The 23,496-nt window shown below is 38.3% G+C and overlaps 1 protein-coding gene across 5 annotated transcripts in view; it reads right to left on the bottom strand.

Annotated features, from left to right (window-relative positions):
• Positions 1-23,496, bottom strand: part of FGGY (FGGY carbohydrate kinase domain containing) — a 149,808-nt gene that overhangs the window by 106,318 nt on the left and 19,994 nt on the right. For all 5 annotated transcript variants that reach the window (XM_009287409.2, XM_009287411.2, XM_019474173.1 and 2 more), the window contains one exon: positions 13,415-13,503. In XM_009287409.2, the coding sequence (XP_009285684.1) occupies positions 13,415-13,503 (89 nt within the window). The remainder of the gene's footprint in view (positions 1-13,414; positions 13,504-23,496) is intronic.

Raw genomic sequence — 23,496 nt, 5'->3', positions numbered from 1 at the left:
GCTAACCCTCCCAGGTAAGCCGGGTAATGCCCGAGCTTGCCTTACACTAAACACTGTGAAAGGTGACGGTTGAACCAGAAGGGTGGAGTTTACCACTACTCTAAAGTCTAATGAACCCTTTCATGCAGTTCTAACAACACTAAAATATTTCTCTTTCCCTTTCTTGATATTTGAATTATACTGCAATACTTGCAGAAAATACACTTGCAAATGCTGCAAGCACAGAGAAGAATGGACTAGAAGTCAATTTAAAATCCCTATGTTAGCTGCCTGAAAAAATAAAGAATGCTTTATTCCCTCTTTAATGCTTTATATTTTTTTAGTGGGGAAAAAAAAAAAGCAAGAATTTCCACATTTGTGTGTTTTACCAAATTAAGTCATGGAATTAAAAAGATCACTCTTCATAGAAACCCTGTACATTTTTATGTAAGAGAAATTAAGAACACATTTTTTAAAATGCAATTTTGCAAACTACTATTTATCTATGAGCTTGGTCCTACAAAGACTTAGGTGTGAGTAACCTGACCTGAACGAATAGTGTCTCTGACATTAACTGAAGCATTTATGTAAGTCACTTGTTTGCATAAGCAACTGCAGGATTGTGCTTGACTTATTCTATTAGATAGTCCTTACTAACTCCAGCAATTGTCAGCCATATCACGCCATACATTCTGCATAATTAAGCCATTTTTCTTAGTGTAAAGTGGTCTGCACCTCGACAAAGAAAAGCACAAAGAAAATTAACTCACTGATGTTCTAAGATGGCTCTAGAGGTGAGAGGCCAACTTTCACTGCTGCACGATGCAGACAGAAATCTTAAGGTCTGAATTTAACTGAGTTCTCCTGTCCTGACTTGCCATGGATGGTGTGAGAATGAGGAGAAGGGACAGCACAAGACCTGCTGTCCTGCGGTAGTCAGAGATATACAACTCTGGACTGCAGTAATGAAAAACAGAAATAAATAGACAAACAAACAAATCAATCTACATACAGATCAAAAAATAACAGCAAGTGCCACCTAAAAGGCAGCAGTTACTTAAAGAGAATTTTCTGGAAGAAGGAATAATGTGTCATACCATGGACTAAATCCACAGTACCTTAACTGCATGAAGATGCTCTTGTCATATGACAAGTGCTGCCAGTCAGATTACTCAGCTGGAGCAATACATCAGATGAAAACTTCTCTGGGTGGACTGACCTTGATTTTTCCAAATACACAACTTCTTCATAATCAGTGCCAATTAATCTCAATCAATAACCTACAGACTGTTTGCAAATTGTTACCTGTGTCATACTGAAATCACAAATTATCTTTTCTGGGCTGTAAGTGGACAAAAAGTTCAGAGAAGAAAAATGAACAGTGTAAGAAGAACAGTTCCCCAAACATTCATACAACCAACAGCCTGTTCATACCAACATGCTTGGATAGCAAATAAAGGACCCAGACCAGCAAAGCACTTAAGCACATGCTTTAACTTTAAGCACATGCCTAAGTGCTTTGCTGGAAAGAGGCCCAAAGAAAAGAATGAACATGGTTAACTGAAAAGCCCGTCAGAATTGGATTGACTGCTTTGTTTTTCCATTAACTCTAGTTGCTAGTAAACACACATTTGGTCTCAGCATCCTGCCCAATATATTTAACCCATATCACAAAAATAGCCATCTGGTACAACCAACCTTTTTACTTAGGGAAGTTCCATGAATTGGAAAAATGCTTGGGATTTAGGCTACTTATAAGGCACAAGTAGAAGCAGCACCCTCATGTCTCTCTCATAGGCAAACCCACATGAAGGACCCGACCATTAAACACACTTTTAGTAGTTCACCACACAAGCCCACATTGTCCTGACTCTTCCACCTGTTACATCAAGCTCCACAGAACATATTTTGGAGACCTCACCAAGAGGGCACAAAACACTGCCACAGGACCGATGGCTCTCCTTCCCCTCTTCCACTTATGAAGGAAAGAAACCCAAGCTTGGAGAAGATAATTTCCGACTCTGGGTCTTGGGAATGTGACTGTCTTTTTTATTACCTCCACCCTGGTCCATTAATAACATTTTTATATGCATCAAATTTAGCCCAAAACCAAAATGAAAACAAAATTTCCTAGAATATCTTAAGCAAAATGCTTAAGTTAAAAAAAAGGTTGGAGTCCAAAAATGGAAAGATGATTAGGGAGGTAGGTGAAGTTGGAATGAAACAATAATAAAAAGCCCTAAGAACACATCATATATTCATAGTTCTTGAATCATTAAGGCTCTGCATGACAGCTCTCACAAGCACCGGTATGGCAAACTCACTGACTTTTAAGCAGGAGTGAAAGTGGTTAAGCCCTAGGACAAATAATTTGAAAATCTCAGCACAAGTCTGATCTCAGAGAGTTTAAAGGAATGCAGACTGCCCAAAAACACAGCAGCTGTTTGTTTTTTCTGCCACCTTTCCAAGGTTCATGTCTGGAGTGAGGATAAACAGTTCTGAAAAAAAATTATGTGGAGTTCAGACTTTAAGAAAATAAAACATCAGACTAGTATTTCTTGCAGAAAGATTAAAAAAAACCCTAACCTTAAATTATTCAGCCCTGGAAGTTTTCAGGTAGAGCTCTCAGGAGCAAAGAGGTAGATGGCTTGAGGCTTCAATATATTAAAATGCTTTCTCTAAACCAGTCTGCATTTTCAAAAGCTTGGCCTTATGTGGTTTTCTTGAGCAATATTCCTCCAAGCAGAGTTTCAAATTTAGTAAGGTAAAACTGTGTTCCCTATTGTATGCACACATGTGTGCATACACACACACACAAATAGAGGCCCTTCCAGATAAACCAACAAGTAAACAAGATAGCGGATGAAGTCTTAGAGATCAGCCTGAAGTGATTTCCATCAGCACAGCAGATATCATAGTTACAAGGTAATTTGTGCTATGTCATTTTGAACATCATTCTTTTTACTGTCCCTATTATTCTGTTTGTGCCAAAGCAAATGAGCATCGACTTTAATTAATTAATTAGTATGTCTCTTGATAGGTTAGGCAATTAGAAATCTCCTGACTCTTAAGATTTTTAGTAGGTATGACTTTCCTTTGATCCACATTTAAAGAGACACAACCTGAAAAAGAAAGAGCTAAGAGGAAATTTACTTAGATAGATTACCAGTGGAGCTAACCGGTGTAAACAAGGATTGTCTGTGTTGTTACAGGCAGGTCAGAAATAGCAGGAAATTTCAGGCACCATGTTGAGATTCAACATCTGTTTATGAACTGTCCTTATACACAAAATGAAGAGTTGCTACAGGACAAAGTATACAAAACCAGGAAGCCTGAAACAAACTGGAATCCCTCCAGAGAGCTCTCCTGTTATATTCATACCTGGTAGTACTGGGGCATCAGCATGAGGAATGGTGAACACTAAAGAACTTGAATTTGTCTTTGAGATACACATTCGAATTATATAGATCATGGACAAGCATTACCCAGTATGACATATGAAAGATACTGTTCATGAAGGACAAACATGAAGAAGAAATGTCAACAGTGTATCATGCTCTTACACATTCCCCATTTTCCCTTCTTTATAGGGAGATGAAAGCATTATGCAGCATTAACCTCACATACAGATGCTGTGTTCAAGGAATTAAGGACATCACACCTAGTTTTTCCATTAAGACAGGAAGCACACTGACTTTGTTTCTTGAAAGTAAAATTATATCATAATACTGCTTTTTCTCAAAAGAGCTTTTATTAGATACATTATATACAATGACAAACCAGCATCAAAAACTCCCAAGTATAGGTTTGTGGAGGGAATCTTAGAAGATTGAAACTACAGGAAAATAGTTTTCCTGTGTATTTCGTGGCATGTTCTCCCCTTCTCATCACTTTTAATCAAATATAAAAACACCTTATTGTGCAGATCCAGACTCATCCTTCAGAAGAAAGAACTCACCTTGGAAAGTTAGGTTGGAAGGAGAGGAGAGTATCATTCAAAGTTGTAAGTTTCAAAATTGTAAGTTTCAAACTACAGTGAATGAAAGTTGGAGTTATTTCCTTCATCCTAACAACATGTACTACATATGCATAAATGCAAGTGGGTTTTGGGGTCAGGGAGGGTTTTGAATATAACAGGCATATCTCTCTTTGCACATCCTCAGGTAAGTTTTTCTCGATCAACTTCTGCAGTATGAAGGGCTTTCCTACTTTCTTTCCCACTTTGACAAAAATTCCTTGTGCGTGGGTACTAGAGGCAATTGCTAGGCCACCTTCCACGGACTCCCTTCTACTCTAACAGCACATGGAGCCTAGGAGTGATGGCAGAAGAGCCACAGCTCTGGGGCACTGAGCTGATGACTACAGCCCCGCGGGTAACACAGGGACAGGCTCTCTGAGGAATGTTTGTTGTTTCCAAATCCCCACTCAGGAGAGTACAAGTATACATCTATAACGCAGAACACCAGCAAGCTCATAAATCAGGCTGACAAATCTGAGATAGAGCACTTGAACTAAAATAAAGTGGACAAACACAGGTTTTAACTTAGATTAGCAGCTCCAGAGGCAATTTAAAGCTGAATGTGAGCAATCTGAGCCAAATATATATAAAATCCAAATATTATCTGAAGCCAGCTGATATCAAAAGATAAAATAGAAAACTTCCCCCCTTCACTTTAAAATAAAACTAACAGCCATGATGGAATCTGAAATTTCAACTATCCTATCCACAGGAGAATGAAGTTGCATGCAGGGTCTGACAACCAATAAACAACTTCAGTCATCTTTGCTGTATCACACTGCAATCATTATTGCTTTATCTGTTTCACTCAAGTCTGACAGTCAGAATCCTACCATTGAAATTTAATTAAAGAAGGTAGTAAGAAAATAAACAACCTTTCTTGGAATGTCTTTGATTCCATAAGTACATATACATTTAATCCACTGAAGACTGAATTACCACCTTTCATCTAATGAGCAGCTTAATAGAACGGCACTGGAATAAAGAACAGGGGAAGGAAAAAAGAAATCCTTGGTGTTTTCATGTAACGCATTATATATTTATGCAATATCGGGCTCACTATCTGGCAACATCAATTTGCAAGCTAGAGTGAAAGTATTCACTATCTCAGTGTAAGTAGAAGGCTTAGCCAGGCACTGACACCAAATCAATAAGTAGATCTTACTTATAGTTAAAGCAGCAAATGGTCTACTACAATGAAGAAATGACAGAACATGTATGTAGAAGTGTCTGCTTTCTTTAGACACAGCCTTGAAAGCACTGTATAATTGATCTAAGATTATTTTTGTAGGCAGATGACAGGTCAAGCATAAAAGTACACTATTTTAAAGGTTACAGAGTTGGCAACATTGGTATCACTGCCATGGACAAAGAATCATTTTCTTTTGAAGTCTTCATTGTCAGGTTACTTACATTTCACAGTTAAAAGGCTCCTCTCTGGATAATATGAATGCTAAAACAAATAAGAGAAAAAGTCCTACGTAAGCTAATGCTACTTTAAAGAGATAATGTAAATCAACCCTGACACCATCAGTGTCATCCTAAAGCACGATGAGAATTTCCAGTGAAAGTTACTAACATTAAACAGATTTAGATAGCCAGCCAACAAAAATAAAGCAAACATGTAAGTAAACTGCCTTCCAGGCCAAGACTGTTGTTACAACCATGTATTACAGTGAAAGTGATGGGAGGAACACTCTAGTGGTGAAAAGCATTTGTTTGGGAAGTCTGGAGGAAGAATTGGTCCAGAATAAATAATTTGCAGTGTGATCTGTAAAATGCCTATGGAACAGGACACCTAATTCTCACTGCAAGTTAGACAGAAATCTGGACGCTCAGCTAAACACTTAGAAAAATGTTACCCTTCAAATTATACGGCTATTTTCCCATCTATAAAATAATAATGCCACCTTCTTACTTAAGAAGAGCATTTTAAGGCTGAATTTATTAAGATGCTTTCATATGCAAGATATTACAGAAGAATAAAGTTTTTAAAAATAAAAAATAAAAAAAAGAAGAAAGAGCCCTTTATGGAATAACAAATTTAAGTGAGTTTTAATACTTTTAAGCACTACATGTACACATACAATGCACAGACTTCATGCTACATAGCTTTCTTTTCCTTCACTGGATGAGAACACTCCTGGAATGTTATTGTTTTCAGGGGGTGGTTTTTGAGAATTTACTGTGAATACATGCATTATATATGTGCACACTGAAACACTGCTGGGGCTGTAAATGACCCAGGAGTTCATAAATATGGCTATTTTCTTATCTGGTTCAAATTTATGCAAGAAAGCAATTGTTACACTGCTCTCGCTGAACAGAGACCCAATCTCACAAGGGACAAGGGCTTTGCATGGGGCTTTCCATGGTGTTTCACATAAGGAAGAGTTCAAAGAAGATGACAGATTGTTTATAACATGCCTTGTACTGTGAGGGTCTGATCCCTGATGGCGTTCACAGAAGCTAATGCAAAAGAAACATACACCTCTTGAACACCCAGCCTATATCTGAAGAGAACCGAGATGATTGTAAAAAAGTGAGATGAAGAGAACTGAAAGACAACAAGCTCCTCTGTGGTTCCTGCCTTGTCTCTCCTCAGAATTTAAGGCCATAACAGCCACAACCTCCTTCAATACTCTTCCCCCCCCACCCCAGCTTCAGTGAAGCACAGTTATCCAGTCCCACCATTAGTTAGCACGTCAGCAAGCCGGATCTCAAAGACTCCTAGCCATCTCTTTACAAACTTTATTAAGGGGAGATTATTATCTGACCCTCAGAGAAGCTAATAATTACAGTGTTCATATATATATTGCTTCTGCACAGGATCAACAATGAAAGGGTTGTTTAAACACAGCTCCTTTGCTTCGATGGAAAACCTTGTGTGTGTGTACCACTCATCAGCTCAAGTAAATGTTAATGACTATTATGGAAAAATAAAAGACAGAAACATTTTCTGATGTACATAGTATATTTAAAGAGTCTTCTTGTGATGTAGGATGTTGCATTTTGAGACTGAAGAAATAGGACCTTTAACAGCAATGAATATATGAACCCTGACTATTTTTTTTTTTTTAAAGCACTGGAGAATGTCTTAACCATCACACACACACTCACATATACACACACTCTCGAACTACCACACTAGGCAAGATCAGAGCTTAACAGCCAACAAAACACACATTCAATCCCTGAGATCATTTTCCTGAAATAGAAAACTACATATGTTTCTCAAATTTCACATCAAGCCACTGCACAGCCCAAACTGCAGGGGAGAACAGAGCCAAGCCTGCCTTTGGGCTTGGGGGAGTAAGAACCTGAAAACAGATGATTCCTTTCATATCACCACATTTCTCGTTCACAATCTAAACTTACAAACACCCCCGTTTAACAGCATTTCTAGCGGGGGTTGCTTATCAAGCAGCCTTTGCTTTGTCAAATTAAGACACATCGCCTTGGATTAGTGAGACTCCCTGAGTTCAAAATGACTTCATGGTTGGCTCAGAGTTCACTGTCTCCGTGGCAAGTTGCCAGTAACACATCTACTACTGCGCCTGCCCCCAATCCTTTTCTATACTGACCTAGCTGACTTTTTTTTTTAGCAGCAAATGAACACAATAGAAAACTAAGGGCTAGATACTGTCACAGCTAATTAACAATCCTAACATCTTAAAAAAAATAATCGAAGTAGTAAATATTTGAAGATCTGAATGCAAATCTCTGAAATGCAATGACTCAATGTATGTCAAAGCTTTTGGAAAGGGACAATGCAGTTTTTCTTCACTGTGCGGATACAGTTAGACACTATGAAGGGCTCCTGTTCTTGTGGAAAACACATTAAGCTTCTTTTGCTAATATTTTGTAAAGGGCATTTGTACAATAACAATAGCTAAAGCTTCCTGTTTGCCTGTGTGCTTCCTGGCTAACATTAACAAGACCTGCTAACAATTTTCTTATTTAGCACACAGAACTCTTTCAGATTACTCTGTAGACTCAAGGACATGTCGTTTTTAAATAAAAACAATAAAATCTAACAGTAATGGCCCACATTGCACCTGCCCTTCACAGTCCTGATAACTTTTCCAGCTATACGTTTCCTATTTTCTTACACTGGATCAGTCTGTGTGTCACCAGTCTCCAAAGAACATGTTTTGAATTTATTAAAAGCCTGGTAGAAGTGGAATTTTCTTGTTTGGCAAAGATACTGTCACAGGGACACTTGCTTTTGGCTCCATGACAAGAAATTCATGGTACTTTGTTTGTCCAAAAACATATCCCTCCCCTCCCAACCAGACCTTCAAGATAATTCTCCCTTCTCCAGAGACTTCTCCAAACAAGTCTGCAAGTCTGAAGTCTTGGGTTTCATTTCATAAACAGGACACAAAACCGGAGTGCAATTCAGGATACTCTCACCGCCACATGGGCTGCAGTGCTAATCACGAAAGCTTTCTGAAATATTCCCTAACTCCTTTCTTTCCAGAGAGGCCTAATTTTTAGACCAGGCATCTTTTGAAGTAGGCACCAAATATAAACAAGAAGCTGCCAAAACGCCAGAATCCCAGCCAAAGGGTATACATTAGTCATGGCAAGGCTAGGAAGGAAGGGAAGGGCAGCTGGCCCCAAAAAAATGGTGTCTGTGCTGCTCCAGCTACCACAACTCACTAACCAGGATTGCTCAACCCTTTAAAAAGACACAGGCATCCTTCAGATAATCATTTAACTCACACCAGTTTGATTTTTCAACAGCGCCTCTAAACATAAGCTCCTTTTCCAAACTCTCTCTTATTTCAAAGTTTCCAGCCTATCTGCATAAAATATTTGGTGAGGACGCCACTAACCACACTGACGAAATACCTCACAACGGTAAAAGTAAGCAACCTCATAAGAGTGCATGTATGTATCAGTTTAACAGATGAAGAACAAACACAGGAATGAACAAGAATCAAATCCTCAAAGGTATTCAGCTGCTTAAACACATCCGAAGATGTAGATTTAATTCACTTCTCCAAATCACACAGGGGACATAACAGAGCAGAGACTTGAATCCAGATTCTTGGATTCAAAAGCACCTTCCTAGCTTTAATGTTTTATTACAAACTTCCATCATTGCAATTCAGCAATGGGCCAGACTCTACTTCTATCTATCCCAGCGTACTCTGCATCAAACCCATTAACACCAGAGGAGTTCTCTGGATTTACATCAGTACAACAGAGCCATCTCTAGCCCTAATGATAAGCAACTGGGAACAGGTTACAAATAAACTTCAAGGTCTTAATCACTGCTTAACATAAAGAGCCAGCTATTTAAACATGCACAAGCCAAGGAACTAGCCTCTTTCTCATAAATGAAAGAAAAAAATTTGTCAAGGTATTTTCCTGTCAAAAATATACTGTATATTAAAAAGATATCACTCTCACACAGATATAGCCTAATATTAGTTATGTGGTTCCCAGAATTTTTTTTTTTTTTTTTTATGAACTACAAACATTTGTCTTCCACTTTACCGTCTGTAATTACCATTAACAGTATGAATTTATTTCTTCTAAAACTGATTTTATCTGAAGAAACTCATGATCCCGAGATCTGCTGGAAGGAGATAATTTACAAAAGATCCCCAAAAAGTATATGAAACATCTCTGTTACACCATTTTCCCTGTCATGATGGCTAGCAGTTGAAGACTGACTGGACAAGTATTTCCACAGGAAAATTATTTGCGTCAACATTCATATATGAGATGAAGTCTCTACTAGGTAAGACATTACCTTCCCCAACTATTAACATATCTAGAGTGTAATAATATAAAAAACCTATTCTGCACAAATATTCAGTTCGTTCCAACTTTTTCTGGTAATTTTGGGAGGTGGCTTATAGCATGATGCTGGCCGCTCTCTACCTCAATAATTTCAGCCTGACATTCTTCCATGTTTCCAAATCCTCCTCCACAGGTTTAATCTCTGGTTACAGCTCATCTTAAACCATCTAAATCCAGTAGAGACTAGCTAATTTTCCACTGAGTTGCTTATGATTGAAAGTGGCCCTGAAACAGAGTGCTGGATCTAAATACACACGACCTTTGAGAAATTTGTGTGTGAATTCTACCCAATTTAACAGCTCAGCCATATTCTTATCTGCAATGTAATCCTTCACGAGACTTTAAGAGAGATTCTCTGCCTTACCTCCAGAAAGTTACAGCTAAGAACACAAAGCCAAAGCCAGGCAGGACCAAGGAGCTGTCATTATCACTGTACCCTCCCTTTTCAGACCTACGTCCAAAGCAAAACCTGAGCTTCACTGAGTTTAGACAGTCCCAAAGTCCACTGCAACCCATGACAGCCTGACACCACCTGACAGCACCACTACACTAAGTCCACAGCCTTACTCTCACCCCATCCTTCTCTTCCCTTCCCCACACCCACAAATAACACTGCCTCCTAAATTAAGGCATCCATGAGGGACAGTAGACAGGAACTCTGTTATCACACTCTAAGCTCCTATATACTCCCCCCTAACTTCCTTTTAAACCATTTTGGTTGCATACAAAGGTTGCAGAGGAGGCTGAAAATTTTAATCTCAGGAATTCAGACTGTACTCCTGTAAGGGTTAGAGGAGCACTAGGGAATACAATCATTAGTTCGTAAGATCTGTTTGCTCTTTCACTGTCACTAGTAATATTTATTGCAACAGAAGTTCCCAGGAGGAATTAGGTCCTACAGTGCTGGGCATTAATAACACACCCAAGAAAACACCTGTCCTTCCCCAAGGACCTCACGGAAATTATAACCACTGACAGGTACATGCAGCAAGCAGATGGACAAATACAACGTTGGAATAGCAAGTACCAGGCATGGCCTAACTCTAGCAAAAGTTTTGTGAAAAAACAAAATGGGAATTTTCAGGAACAAGTAAAAGGAAGATGATAAAAAGCTTTACTGTACTAAGCACACTCTTATCTTCGTTTCCATCCAGATTCCCTGCTACTGCAGCATCAGTTGTTAGCAGCAATCCATTAATTCTGCAACTTGGAAAGCCGCATAGCTAGTGTAACGCCTATACTTCAATACAATCATTCATTTCCCAACAGCTAAAGAATTAGTCAGAATAACAGTTACATTTTTAAGTCTGCAGGAAGGCATTGTTGTTCTTTTCCATCTTCTCTCACAAGCTACACTAGGTTGGAGGTTAAGAGAGACAGAGAGAGAAGGGCAGAGAGAGGGATTTCTTTTATACAGTATGACTGCCACTATTAAAAACAAGACAGACAGAACATGAATCATAGAACATTTTTAAGTCTGCAGGAAGGCATTGTTGTTCTTTTCCATCTTCTCTCACAAGCTACACTAGGTTGGAGGTTAAGAGAGACAGAGAGAGAAGGGCAGAGAGAGGGATTTCTTTTATACAGTATGACTGCCACTATTAAAAACAAGACAGACAGAACATAGAATCATAGAATCGTTTAGTTTGGAAAGGACCTTTAAGATCATCGAGTCCAACTGTTAATCTAGCTCTGCCAAGTCCACCACTAAACCATGTCCCTGAGCGCCACATCTACACACCTTTTCAATACCTCCAGGGATGGTGACTCAACCACTTCCCTGGGCAGCCTGTTCCAGTGCTTGACAACCCTTTCGGTGAAGAAATTTTTCCTAATATCCAATCTAAACCTCCCCTGGCGCAATATGCTATGAATCAAGGAAGATCTGGGAAGAGCAGGAACTCTGTTCATCAATGCTGCTCAAGCGAGATAAGAATTCTCTTTCAAATATATCACCATTCTCTCTGAAACTGTTTCCCTTCCTTTAAAAATAAATTCCAAATAATATTTGACTGCAAGCTCACCTGGACCGTATTCTATTTTAGCTTCTTCAGCCATTAGCACAAGGTGACCATTAGCACAAGGTGAACATGTTATGATTTGCTCACACATTTTATCCCATCCGTGAGTCATCATCTGGCCACAAAGCCAAATTAAAACTGTGTTTGGAACTGAGTTCCAAACAGGGTCCCTAGCCAAATAAGAAGGGTAGAACAAAGACACCCCTACCACATGTAAGAGCAGATGAAAATGTTCCCCCGTCCTATTAAACAGAACTATGAGTAGACAAATTGCAAGACTCTGTAACCCAATAAAGTAACATTTATTTTCTGGGTCAACATATCCCCCAGCTACCTCAAAAAGGTTCTCTTCAGGACAGGTGGCTACTTTTCTCACACATGACTGTGCCTAAATTTGAGGATCACTTGATCTGTCACACCCTTATACCGTTTATGGGAACAAAGCAGTCACCTTTCTCCATCTAGTCCCCTGACCAAAAAGTGTTAGTTCTAAATCAAAGTCTTGAGCACTTTCACAAGATGGAAACCCTGCATGGCACATCTTCTGGGAGCCTGGGATTTATCCTCTTGAAGTTAGAGTTGGGTCAGGTGACAGGACTGCTTAGATTGCAAGATCTTTGGTGAGAGAGTTGTTCTTCTGTTACATAGTTCATAGTTATACAGCATACAGCAGAATCTGACTAAAAGTCCAAAGGAAGATTTGAGATACTATCTTTCAATTATCATCTAGCACTTTCCTGCTCTATAATACAAGATATTTAACAATAGCTGTCAATCATGGAGACTAACTAGGGAGAAGGAGAGCACTCAAATAAAAAGAACCGTATCTGATGCAAAGGTATCTTCAATTTCCAGAGAGTAAAACTATCCTGTGACCAGTTTTCATTTTAGACTATTTTGCACAGATTCAGCTCCACAAACTGCAATGGAAATAATTGTGAACTGCACTGAGCTGGGCATGGAATTGGTCCATAAGACTTTATTTTAAATAAATAATACTGTACCTCACTTTTCACAAGGACTAGTTTACCTGCAAATACACTTCACTTGTACTTTAATCAAGATATCACATCACTTTAATCAAGATTTTAAAGGCGTTTTGTTAAACTGCTCAGCAAGTATTCTAGGACGCTTTAGGGGAGCAATACAGCTGCTGTGTTTTACAGTGAAGTGACCATTTTAAACAAGATTTTGCCAGATCCCTCCCACATGGCAAAGAAGTGTTTTCTTCCAATTCTCAAAAAAGTCAATAAATTTGTCAACAAAAACAGATTTCAAAGAATTATTAGAAGCATATTTCACAGTAACTAGAGTAATCATATTTATGTTCCAAAATGGAGTACAAGACCAATTAACTGAGTTGTAGCAACATACCATATCTGTGAATTACACTGCTCACAGGAACAACTGTGTTCAGGAATGCACAATGGAAGCAGGAGATAGGTTCAAGATGTTTTGGAGCAGGCTGAATTACAGACAGATGTACATAACAGCATGTTCAGTCAAAATGAATTAAAGCAGAAACACACATAAGAAAATAGACAAAGACAACCAAATCATATTGTTTTAACTAACATACCTTGCAGTGACACCTGTGGCTTTCCAAGATAAGAAATCCGGAAGATCAAAGAAGTAGCCTGCCTTCTCCCAGCATGATTCTTGCAAGTTCTAACAAAAAAAATTTTTAGAAATGCAGATATTAGAGGCCAGGCATGATCATGTCCTTATTTTAATGCAATTAAGAAACCTGCCATTTATGGAAGAATGGCAATTTTTCCAAACCCAATATTCTGATCATTCAGTCTGCTCTACTCACTTTACAGCTATTTACGGCCTGAAGAACTAAGCCTTTCCCCCACCACAGACTGATCATAAGAAAAGAGTTTCCCATGAAGAGTTCATGGAAGCACGTTTCCGATCAATAACATGGGCTCTCTCAGTTCCCCATCAGCTGCTCAAAGTCAAAGCAATCTCAAAGTCAATAGACAACTTTCTCAAAAAATATTTGCTTGAAGAATGCCCTACTTTCTAAAATAAACCATTTTAAATTTAGTATTTTTGAATTATAAGTATAGCAAGAAAACAAACAGCTCTGTGAGCACAAGAACAAAGCTTTCGAATCTATTTCAAAATGACTGAAATATAATCGAAGCATATAAGAACCTGTAAGCTTTCAGTGAAGCTTTTTTCTACAGCTGGGATATTCGGGAGCTCTCAACAGCCTGGATTAACAAGTAACAATCAGCTTTAAATCCACACTACAACCTTACAACTGCCATCACAGCATGCACATGAATTCACACGAACAATTAACAGAAGTTTACCTTTGCAAACTCTGCCCCTCTGCAAAATTTCCTTGAAATGCATAACAATACACAAAGCAGTATGAATGCCTAAGTTTCTATTTGAAAAGAAGTTCAGCCTTATCTCTTCAGCTGAGGGAATAACTGAAGACAGTTACAGGATAACCCTCCAACGATACCTGCAACTCCAGATAGCCATGTGACACTTCCAAACTCCTAAAAAAACCTCTTCTACCAAGATAGATCATTTACAGAGAGTTCCCAACACTGTACTCTGCAGAGAGCTAGTGGTCCAGAAAGCAAGAGGTCGGTCATATCACCTGGGCCAGGCTCTATTCTTTGTTTCTATCTCCAAAGCTCAGTCTGGTTTCAGCTTATGATAGCAATGCATATTCTTAAAATTAGTTTTCCACGTAAACAATCTCCACACTTGCCACAGGTATCAGATGATGATGAATGGGATGAAAGTTTCCCCAAGTGTAACATTTTACTCCAGTGTGACATAAAGAGTGAGCATCACTGTCACTGCAATACAACTATACCAATGGCCACCTCTGGCCTCAGTATGTTAAGATAACTAAAGAATATCAAAACCAAACAAAAGTCACAAGGTTCACAAATCAGACTTCCACAGAAAGATAAGATTGCTTTAAAAACCTCCACCAGCTTTTTAAATAATTGAAACAGTGTGAAGTTGTCTCAAGTAAAAGCAGCTGTTGTATTAGAAACACAAATCCTAGCTGGGGCATTTTGGGCATGGAGCACTGCTAGATGACACAGCTTCAGCAAGAACTCAAGTTAGGTCAACAGTTGCATCTAGCAGGCTAAGGCAGAGCTGGAGAGATACTTCAGAAGTGCATGAGATGGGAAACTATGTGGGTCTTCATCTCTACACAAGAAATCTGAGGGATGATTTACTTGCCTTCTTGTCTCCTAGCTTTCAGGTCCCACTTTTTTCATCTACTCTGTAAATTCAGGCCAAGACTCTCGTACAAGATTCCAGAAGCAGAGGATTTTTTAGAGAAGTAAAACTACTAAACACTAAGAGAGTCTTAATAGCATAAGCTTTGTCAACAGCAACTCCAAGTCCTTCCCTCTCCCCCCAAAAAAACCCTGTAAGAACCTGCAGTACACAGTTGAGCAGGAGGCCCAAGTATTTTAGCAAAGGGTCTAGTAGCTTTGTTATTATGCTTTTCTTTTCAAAGCTTTTTTTTCAAATTATTCAGTAAATTGTCAATAACTAACATGACAATTTAAATTACCTGCATATTAAAAGTTGCCATCAGTTTTCTGGAGGAAAAATTAATTACATGAAGTATCAAGAATGTACATGCTGAATTAAAAAAAAGATAATTCAATTTTAAGAAATACTATTTGGCTCTATAACTTAATTCAGATACTATGTGATTTCAAACCAAAATCGTACAAGTCCAGAAAGTTACTGAACTGGAATCTATGAATTCTAGAAACTAAGGTGCAACTGGGTAAGTACAAAAAAAGCAAAATTTTGTTTAGTTTTGGATCATAAAAAAAAAAAAATCTGTCTTCTTTGAGTTTAGTTTTTCAAAAGCTTCTAAAATTTACTGGATTCCTATTGAGTTTAAAAAAGGAAATGCTCCAATTACAACTTTTTAACATAAAATGCACAACCTTCAGATGCCTGTTCCTAATCACTCAGGTTTAGCTTACCTCCTAGACGTATGTGGCTGCTACTTACATCAAATTTAACTTTATATGTGAATGCAAAGGTGTTCCATAGTTTAGTACAAAGGTCATTCAGCCTGATTATTTTGATAATATAAGCCATTATGTATTGTTAACATACCTGACAGTCTTCAAGAAGCAACAGGAGTAGTTTGGCTATTAGTTTTAATCAGAAAAGAAATTGGATTAAGAGTAACTGTCCTCCTCAAACAAATGTTTCATCAAAGATACTCCTTGAATCCTGATTCTATTACTTCACTAAAATTTACTGGATTGCTATTGAGTTTAAAAAAGGAAATGCTCCAATTACAACTTTTTAACATAAAATGCACAACCTTCAGATGCCTGTTCCTAATCACTCAGGTTTAGCTTACCTCCTAGACGTATGTGGCTGCTACTTACATCAAATTTAACTTTATATGTGAATGCAAAGGTGTTCCATAGTTTAGTACAAAGGTCATTCAGCCTGATTATTTTGATAATATAAGCCATTATGTATTGTTAACATACCTGACAGTCTTCAAGAAGCAACAGGAGTAGTTTGGCTATTAGTTTTAATCAGAAAAGAAATTGGATTAAGAGTAACTGTCCTCCTCAAACAAATGTTTCATCAAAGATACTCCTTGAATCCTGATTCTATTACTTCAAGAATTCCCCAAAGCCACATGTTAGTGACACTAAAATATGTTGTTTCATGAACATCTAAATGATTCATTCTTTGCCATCTTGATGCCTTGTCATCACTAATTAGTACAGACAAAAAAAATCATAGCATGCCCTGATGCTTTTTCCAAACAAATTTAAAAGTCTCCATGTTTTCGACACTCACTGAAGTTAATTCTAATTTATTTTCACTCACAGTCAGGAATCTGTGACCACATTAAAAGGACTGTGGAAAAGATCCGGGAACGTTCCCAATGCTGTATTCATATCCTGCGACTGACTCTCCAAAGTCACTTGTAAAGAAACTAATTTAATCTTTCTATTTTCCAGGGGTACTTATGAAGTCCCCTTTCTTAATCTCTCTCTCTGTGATTGTTTTGGTTGGTTTTTTTCCAACAACTGTACCTCCAAACAATAATTTTTTGAGATCCTTACAGATAATCCCAAATACCTGGGGGCAAAGAGTTTAAGAATTATGAAGTACAATGTCTTTTAATCTTCCTAGACAAGAAGGGTCTAGGAGAGTGGGGGATGGGAGAACTGATATAGAGCACATGAAAGGCCTCCATTGCCCATTTATTCTTTGACAAGTCAAAAGATTATCATGAAGCCATACTGCACAATTTTGTATTGTGTTATGTGTATTTGTTCATCTCTTAATTAGACTGAAAATACACACATGCAGAATTTCACGTGAGCTCCAGCATCTGATACAATCTTTTGGAGACACCTTGAGGCACACTGTCCTTGGGAAAGCTGAAAGAGCTTTCACATTCATATTTTACAGGTTAGTAGTCTGAGGTAGTCTGTTTCTGTACAGGAAACCTTTGATTTCTACTCTTACTGGGTATATAATTTTCTTGTAAGATGAAGTGATCTTCAGATATCTGATGTTTGTGAAAACGCATTGTTTCCCACCAGAAGTAAAATGTGTATATAAACACCAAAGATGTCCTGACTTTTGTTATTGCTAATACGGATTAAATATTAATCAAACTATCTTAAATGCCATTATAGACAGCCTTCGTATCAGACCCCTGTTGGTCATGGGATTAACTAAAGATGGGCTAGAAGCAAGACATCTGATTTAGCACAGGTAATCAGTCTGAATTTCATGGCTACTTATCAGCCAAAACCCACAAATTCAAAAATCATCCCAAAATGGTGTGTTAGAAATCTAGATTAAAACCAGGAGGGACAGATGGAAGCAGAAAAATGTTTTACCATTTAGTGTAAAAAAGAAAGCTGGCATGAGCAGTCAAGTTCCACATCAGGTCAAAATCTAAGTGATCTGAAAATCAGAAAAGAGACTCATTCACTGAAGAACCACCTGCTTTTCCCAATTCAACCCCAAATTTGAATCTCAATCTCCCAGGCAATCTGTAATAGTAGGCTATGTAGTTTATCAGTCTCTCTCTTTCTAAATTACAGAAAACAAGTATACATTGTATGAAAGGAAGAAAGAGAACAACTGAAGACTTAATCCACACACTCATGGTGATATAAGAAACTGATGTCCCCTGCCCTACTCCGATTCAGACAAAGCAAGAACTTAGAACTTCTATCTCCCACACTTTAGATTGGATGCCAAGCCATGCGATAGAGCTATTCAGAGATACCCGAGATAGGCTCTGAGCAGAAATCCTATCCTTGCCAGAGCCAAGGCTGCAAACTGATCAATTTTGCAACTACCAGTTGCACTAAAATTAATTGGTAAAACATTAACTAACTGAATTATCAGATTCATCTTGAGGCTGGAACTAGGGGCAGGGGGCAAGGAGCGGCTTGGAAAGCAACCTTTTTGGGTAAGGCTACTGCTGAAGGTGGAGAAAACTGCCTTGCTGCAACACGCCATCTCTACCACCAAGACACTGTCTTAGACACGTGCAGGTATTTTCAAATCCCTGAGGCACCCTGCGCATAGCACCACAAGTCAGGCAAGCATCAGAGTCCAGGTCAGAAAGGGATACAGAGGGACAGACCAGGCACATTAAAGGCTGAGTTGGCAGAAGCTGTAACAAGGCAAGAAGGACCATCTGTGTGTGTGTTGTAAGCCTCATCACACTGCAATGGAGTGGAGAGATATGGCTGGGAGACAGACTAAGTAGGACATACTTAGAGGTGTAGGTGCTTCAAACCTCCCAGCTGTTAATCCTTTTTTTAAATGGTACTTCTGCTTGATTAGCAACTGTAACTAAAAGCCAAGCTCAACAGGCCAAAGTACAACTTATGCATACGTGCATGCACTATGAATGGATTTTGATAACAGAGCTGTTAAAGCATTTATAAACAATTCTAATCAAGAGTTCAGTTCCAAACCCAGTAGCTTGGACTCATTCTCATTTAACATGGAGTTGATTATTTATTTTAATGGCAAAATCTTACCAGTCACATTCAACTAAACAAAAAGCCAGCTGCAAAGGCAGCAAGCAAGGGAGAAGACATGCATCAACCAAGAAGTTGCTGCCAAGCTAATACCAGTACATCCGCTATTATTCTTCCCTCCATAGCCAGGGCAAGAGACGTTTTAATTGTTTCTGCAAATTATCCCATTGGTCACTGCAAGTCACGGGTGTACAGAAAGAAGAACAATGATGCATAAAAAGGCAGCTGTAACTGACGATGTGAACAGTAACATACAGAAAGATCACTGACCACTGTGCCAGAAAAAAAAATAAAGAAAATTACTCAAAACCTATTGATTTTAGTTATGAATTGCAAAGGAATGATATGCTAGCCATTCAGTCTATGAAGTGACTTTTTTGCTAAAGGAACGCTCTTCTTTGCTCCTATGCACCATAATAAAAACAGAGTTGTGAAAGCACACTGTAGGAAGACTGCATTTCATTTGGAGATGGTTACCAAGCAAATACCTGCTCCCAGCCCAGCATCCCCCACCCATTTAGAATATGCTACAGCACCTCTGATTTAATGGGACTAATATTTTTTAGAAATAGCTGATTTGTAATGTCATTAGTATGAGGAAAACATAACAAGCATCCTTTCGTTTTGGCACAAGCCACAACAAAATTTCCAGCCAGAAATTAGTAAACAACATTTTTTTTTTCTTCTGCCTTTGAGAAAAACATGCTAACAGGCTAATTCTAGAGCTGGACAAACCTTCACTGCAGTTTTTACATCACTCTGTTTCAGCTATGCTCTCATTGCTGTGGTGTTGGTTTGCCACAGCATAGACATCCATGTAGTCACGTTGTACTGACAAACATTTGCAGCAAAATAATTTCCAAGTGAAGGAGTATGTACCTACATTTTCAGTTCATATGCACGCATCTACCCACCAGAACTATCTACACGCTCATTCAGTTGGTGAACGTGCAATTTCTTTAGCCAAAGTCAACCAAACAGCACAACCTGCTTAGCAAAGCTGCAAAAAATGTACCTGCGGCCACAGAAGTAAAGAACTATTGCAATACTGTTTGCAAGATAATTCTAAACAATGAAGAAATCTGAGGAAATAACAGCAAGAGGAGTGAATTTAATTGGTTATTCTGAAAGATCCAGTAACCAGGGACTACTTTCCTTTCCCGTGAAGTTTACATTCAAACTTATCTTATTGACTTCAGGAAGATTTTGTCAGCATTGTCTTTCAGCTAGCTTCTAAGTATTTGTGAAAGGATAATGTTTCTTTATTTCAACTTCATCTACAGTTGACGTTCTTAATTCAGCTGACCACATTCAAAAGTCAAATGTGACTGTATCCACAGAAATTAGCTTTTTAAAAAAAATCATAAATTCATTTTGTTTTACATTACAGATTTAACACTGGACTCTTTTTATCACCACACATGGTCCACACAGGCAGAGAAATACAATGCTCCTCATAACTGGACCACAGATGTGCACACTTTAACAAGACTGCCCCATAGGCTATACAGTAGCTGCATTCAGTTGATCATTTACTGCAAACAGCTGTCCCCGACATGCAAACTCCACTCCCAATGATGGCTTTGTCATATGAACACCTATCTGCAATCACAAACATCAAGACCACCCAATTAATTTCATGTAGACTAACCACTAGGCACTAGAGGGTAAAATGATTAAGCAGCAATCAAACTAAACTGAATGTAAGCCAATACAGTTCAAACAAAAGATCTCAAAAGACCTATTACGGCCTTCATAGTTTAGTTTCTTAATTCAAAACCAAAATGGAATAGATATGAAGAGTTGGAAGAACAGAATACACCCTGAAGCCTCTAGTCTCTAGTTAAATCTCTATTCTGTGTACAGTGGGAATGTAAGGAGATGAAGAAAAATCTTCAAGAGAAAGCATTATATGGAAAAGAAAATCAAAAAGAAGCAGATGAGAGTAACTTGTGACTTGGAAGAAAAACTGCAACATCCCTCTGCAAATAAATACAAGTCAAGTGTAACAGGAAAGCCACAAGAGATAAGGACCAGCATCTACTTCTCGTATAATGACGTCAGCTCATTCCTCACAGTCAGTGAGGTCAGCTTCAACTTCAATTCTAATAACAAGATGATGATGGGAAGGGAAAAGACCTATAAGCCCTCTCACCCTTCTCCTCCCTCTTCATTACTTCCAACCAATTCAGAGTAAATTTGCAAGTCATATTCTTTAGTAATACTTCCAATTGCTTAGATGAAAATTCTTCAAGTAATAGAAATTCAATTCCTTTCTTTGAGGGACAGCCTAATCGCTCAGCACTTAGCAATACTGCTGAATTGACCTATGTCAGACCCTTCCTCACACATGTCAAGTTTTCAGATACCACAGTTAGGAGAGCCCAGGGCAAATAGTGAGAAGGCAGGATCTCCTAATGTGGCCTTCCACAGTCAGGTTAGCATCGTGGAAAGGGAGAGGGAGGCTTTGATGACAATGTACACACGATTAACCTACAGGTATAACAGTCTAAAGGGTATTTTGGACTTATATACCTTAAATAACTTACGTCCAAAAGTGCATCTAGTTAGTCTCCTGAATCACTAGTCTCCTAAATTACTTTTAACAAACTAATTTAGTTTACAGTCACATTTGTGCAATTTATCTTGTATTAGCAAGACTGCAGTTTCATATGACTGACTCCACGAATATGGAACATGGAAAAGTCAAGAGAATATCTTGAATATTTATCGGTTAGGCAATAAACTCAAAACATTTATATTTATGCCAGCCTAAATAAATTTTGAAGCTCAAGAAAACAATGTTAAGAGTTCCAAAGAACTGAGGATCCACTGAAAGGAACATATTTCATTAGGACTCATTTTAAGGTTCTTCCAATTACACGCCGTTTACTGTTACAAATACATGAGGTTTGATTAAAAGAAAAGTATCAAACATTTTCCCAGTGATACAAAAGTTAATTCTGCTGGTTATGTCAATGGGTCTATACATTGTTCTTAATTATTAGTTCCAGGTTATTTTATCACAAGTTCAGACACAAAACAGTTATTTTCCCCACTGCACCCTCTCCACAAAACCTAGATCAATGCAAGCAAATATGGAATGTGCACAGCACCAATCCCAGGCAAAGATGTATGGGGGAAAATAGCAAAAGCATTTAACAGCAGAAACATTAAATTCCTGGGGAGTTCAAAAAAGGTTCCAGGGAATTCAAGACAAAAGTTAACATTGAATCTTCATGTACCAGGATGTACCCACTGACCTGGAACATGACTGTACAAAGTGTATGGCTGTGTTTTCTGTTGTGTTTTGTTTTAAAAACATCTACGAGTTGTATGTGTTGCAGCCATGCCAATCTTTCTAATCAAAAACTTTCCAGAAATGTGATGCCTACCAAAGGGACAAAGGCCCAAAGTAGCTTCTGGATACACCTCAGTTTAGCCAGTTTTGATTAGGACCAGTCATAGAAGAATGTGCCCAATCCATTGTTTGCCTTAAGTTTCTGGGACACTGTCAGGTATATGACATCATCAGGGAGGAATATTAAGAAAGGAATAAAGAAGGAAAGGGAAAAAAACATCACTATGGTCTATGGCATGGAGATGTTGACTGAGGAATGATATAGTTCACTGTCTCGTACATTTCAAGAACTAAAAGGCAAATGAAATTTTAGAAGCTTGTTTCAGAAAAAAAGATACCTGTTCACACAAAGTACAGTTAAATGGTGGAACTCATTACCACAGGACATAGTAGGTGCAAAAAGTGCATGTGGGTTCAGAAAAGATTAGCTAAATTCATAGAGCAAAACACTCACTACTAATCAGACAACTATTGAGTCAAATGGATTTCTGGTCTGACCCAATATGGTTTTTGCATCAAGCAACAGGCTGTACCACTTGCAGTCAGGTGGCTGGAAATAGTTCTAGAAATACTGGAAGTGTTTTCAGAAAAAAACTGAATCAACTGTATGTATTTGCAGAGGTTAGCAGAAAATTCTGGGAGAGCATTATACAATATAGCAATAGACTTTTGGGATGCTTTGAGAGGGATCTTATTTTAAAGCAGCTTTTGAGACTGCACTGCTCACTGGAGCAAGCAGTAGCTTGGTAGGAAAGGTTATTTCCCATATGATCTAGAAAACATAAGCAGAGGTGAGGATTTAAATAAGACAAATAAACTACTCAGATCTACGACACTTTAAAGAAATCTTGCTGGTAGCATATTTGGTGACATTTAGTAGTCAGGAAAGCTGGAGACACCAAAGGCCGTGATCACAGCCAGGCACACAGTGTAGGCAGACACTATGTAAACTTTCCCAGGCAGTTCTGCCAACACATCTCAGCCCTAACATTCAGTGCTCATAACGATCCCATTTTGGCCCTCTCCTCAGCAACACTGAGGGCCACGTTTTTAAAAAGTCTAATTTAATGCTCATGAAGTTCCCATCTAGCCAACTGACTCAGCATATAGCCTGCGCAAACCAGGTACAGTGCAGTTATTTTCTGAATACCAGTTGTCACAATTAAATAGATGCACAATGGGAATTCCAGTTTCAACTTTGCAAAGCCTTCAGATATTGTCAGTTAAAAAAGCTAAAATAAAATG

This window comes from Aptenodytes forsteri, unplaced genomic scaffold (assembly GCF_000699145.1).
Source record: "Aptenodytes forsteri isolate BGI_AS27 unplaced genomic scaffold, ASM69914v1 Scaffold119, whole genome shotgun sequence".
NCBI lineage: Eukaryota > Metazoa > Chordata > Aves > Sphenisciformes > Spheniscidae > Aptenodytes > Aptenodytes forsteri.
Note: the sequence above shows the minus strand (reverse complement) of the source record. Positions and strands in the feature narration are given on the sequence as shown.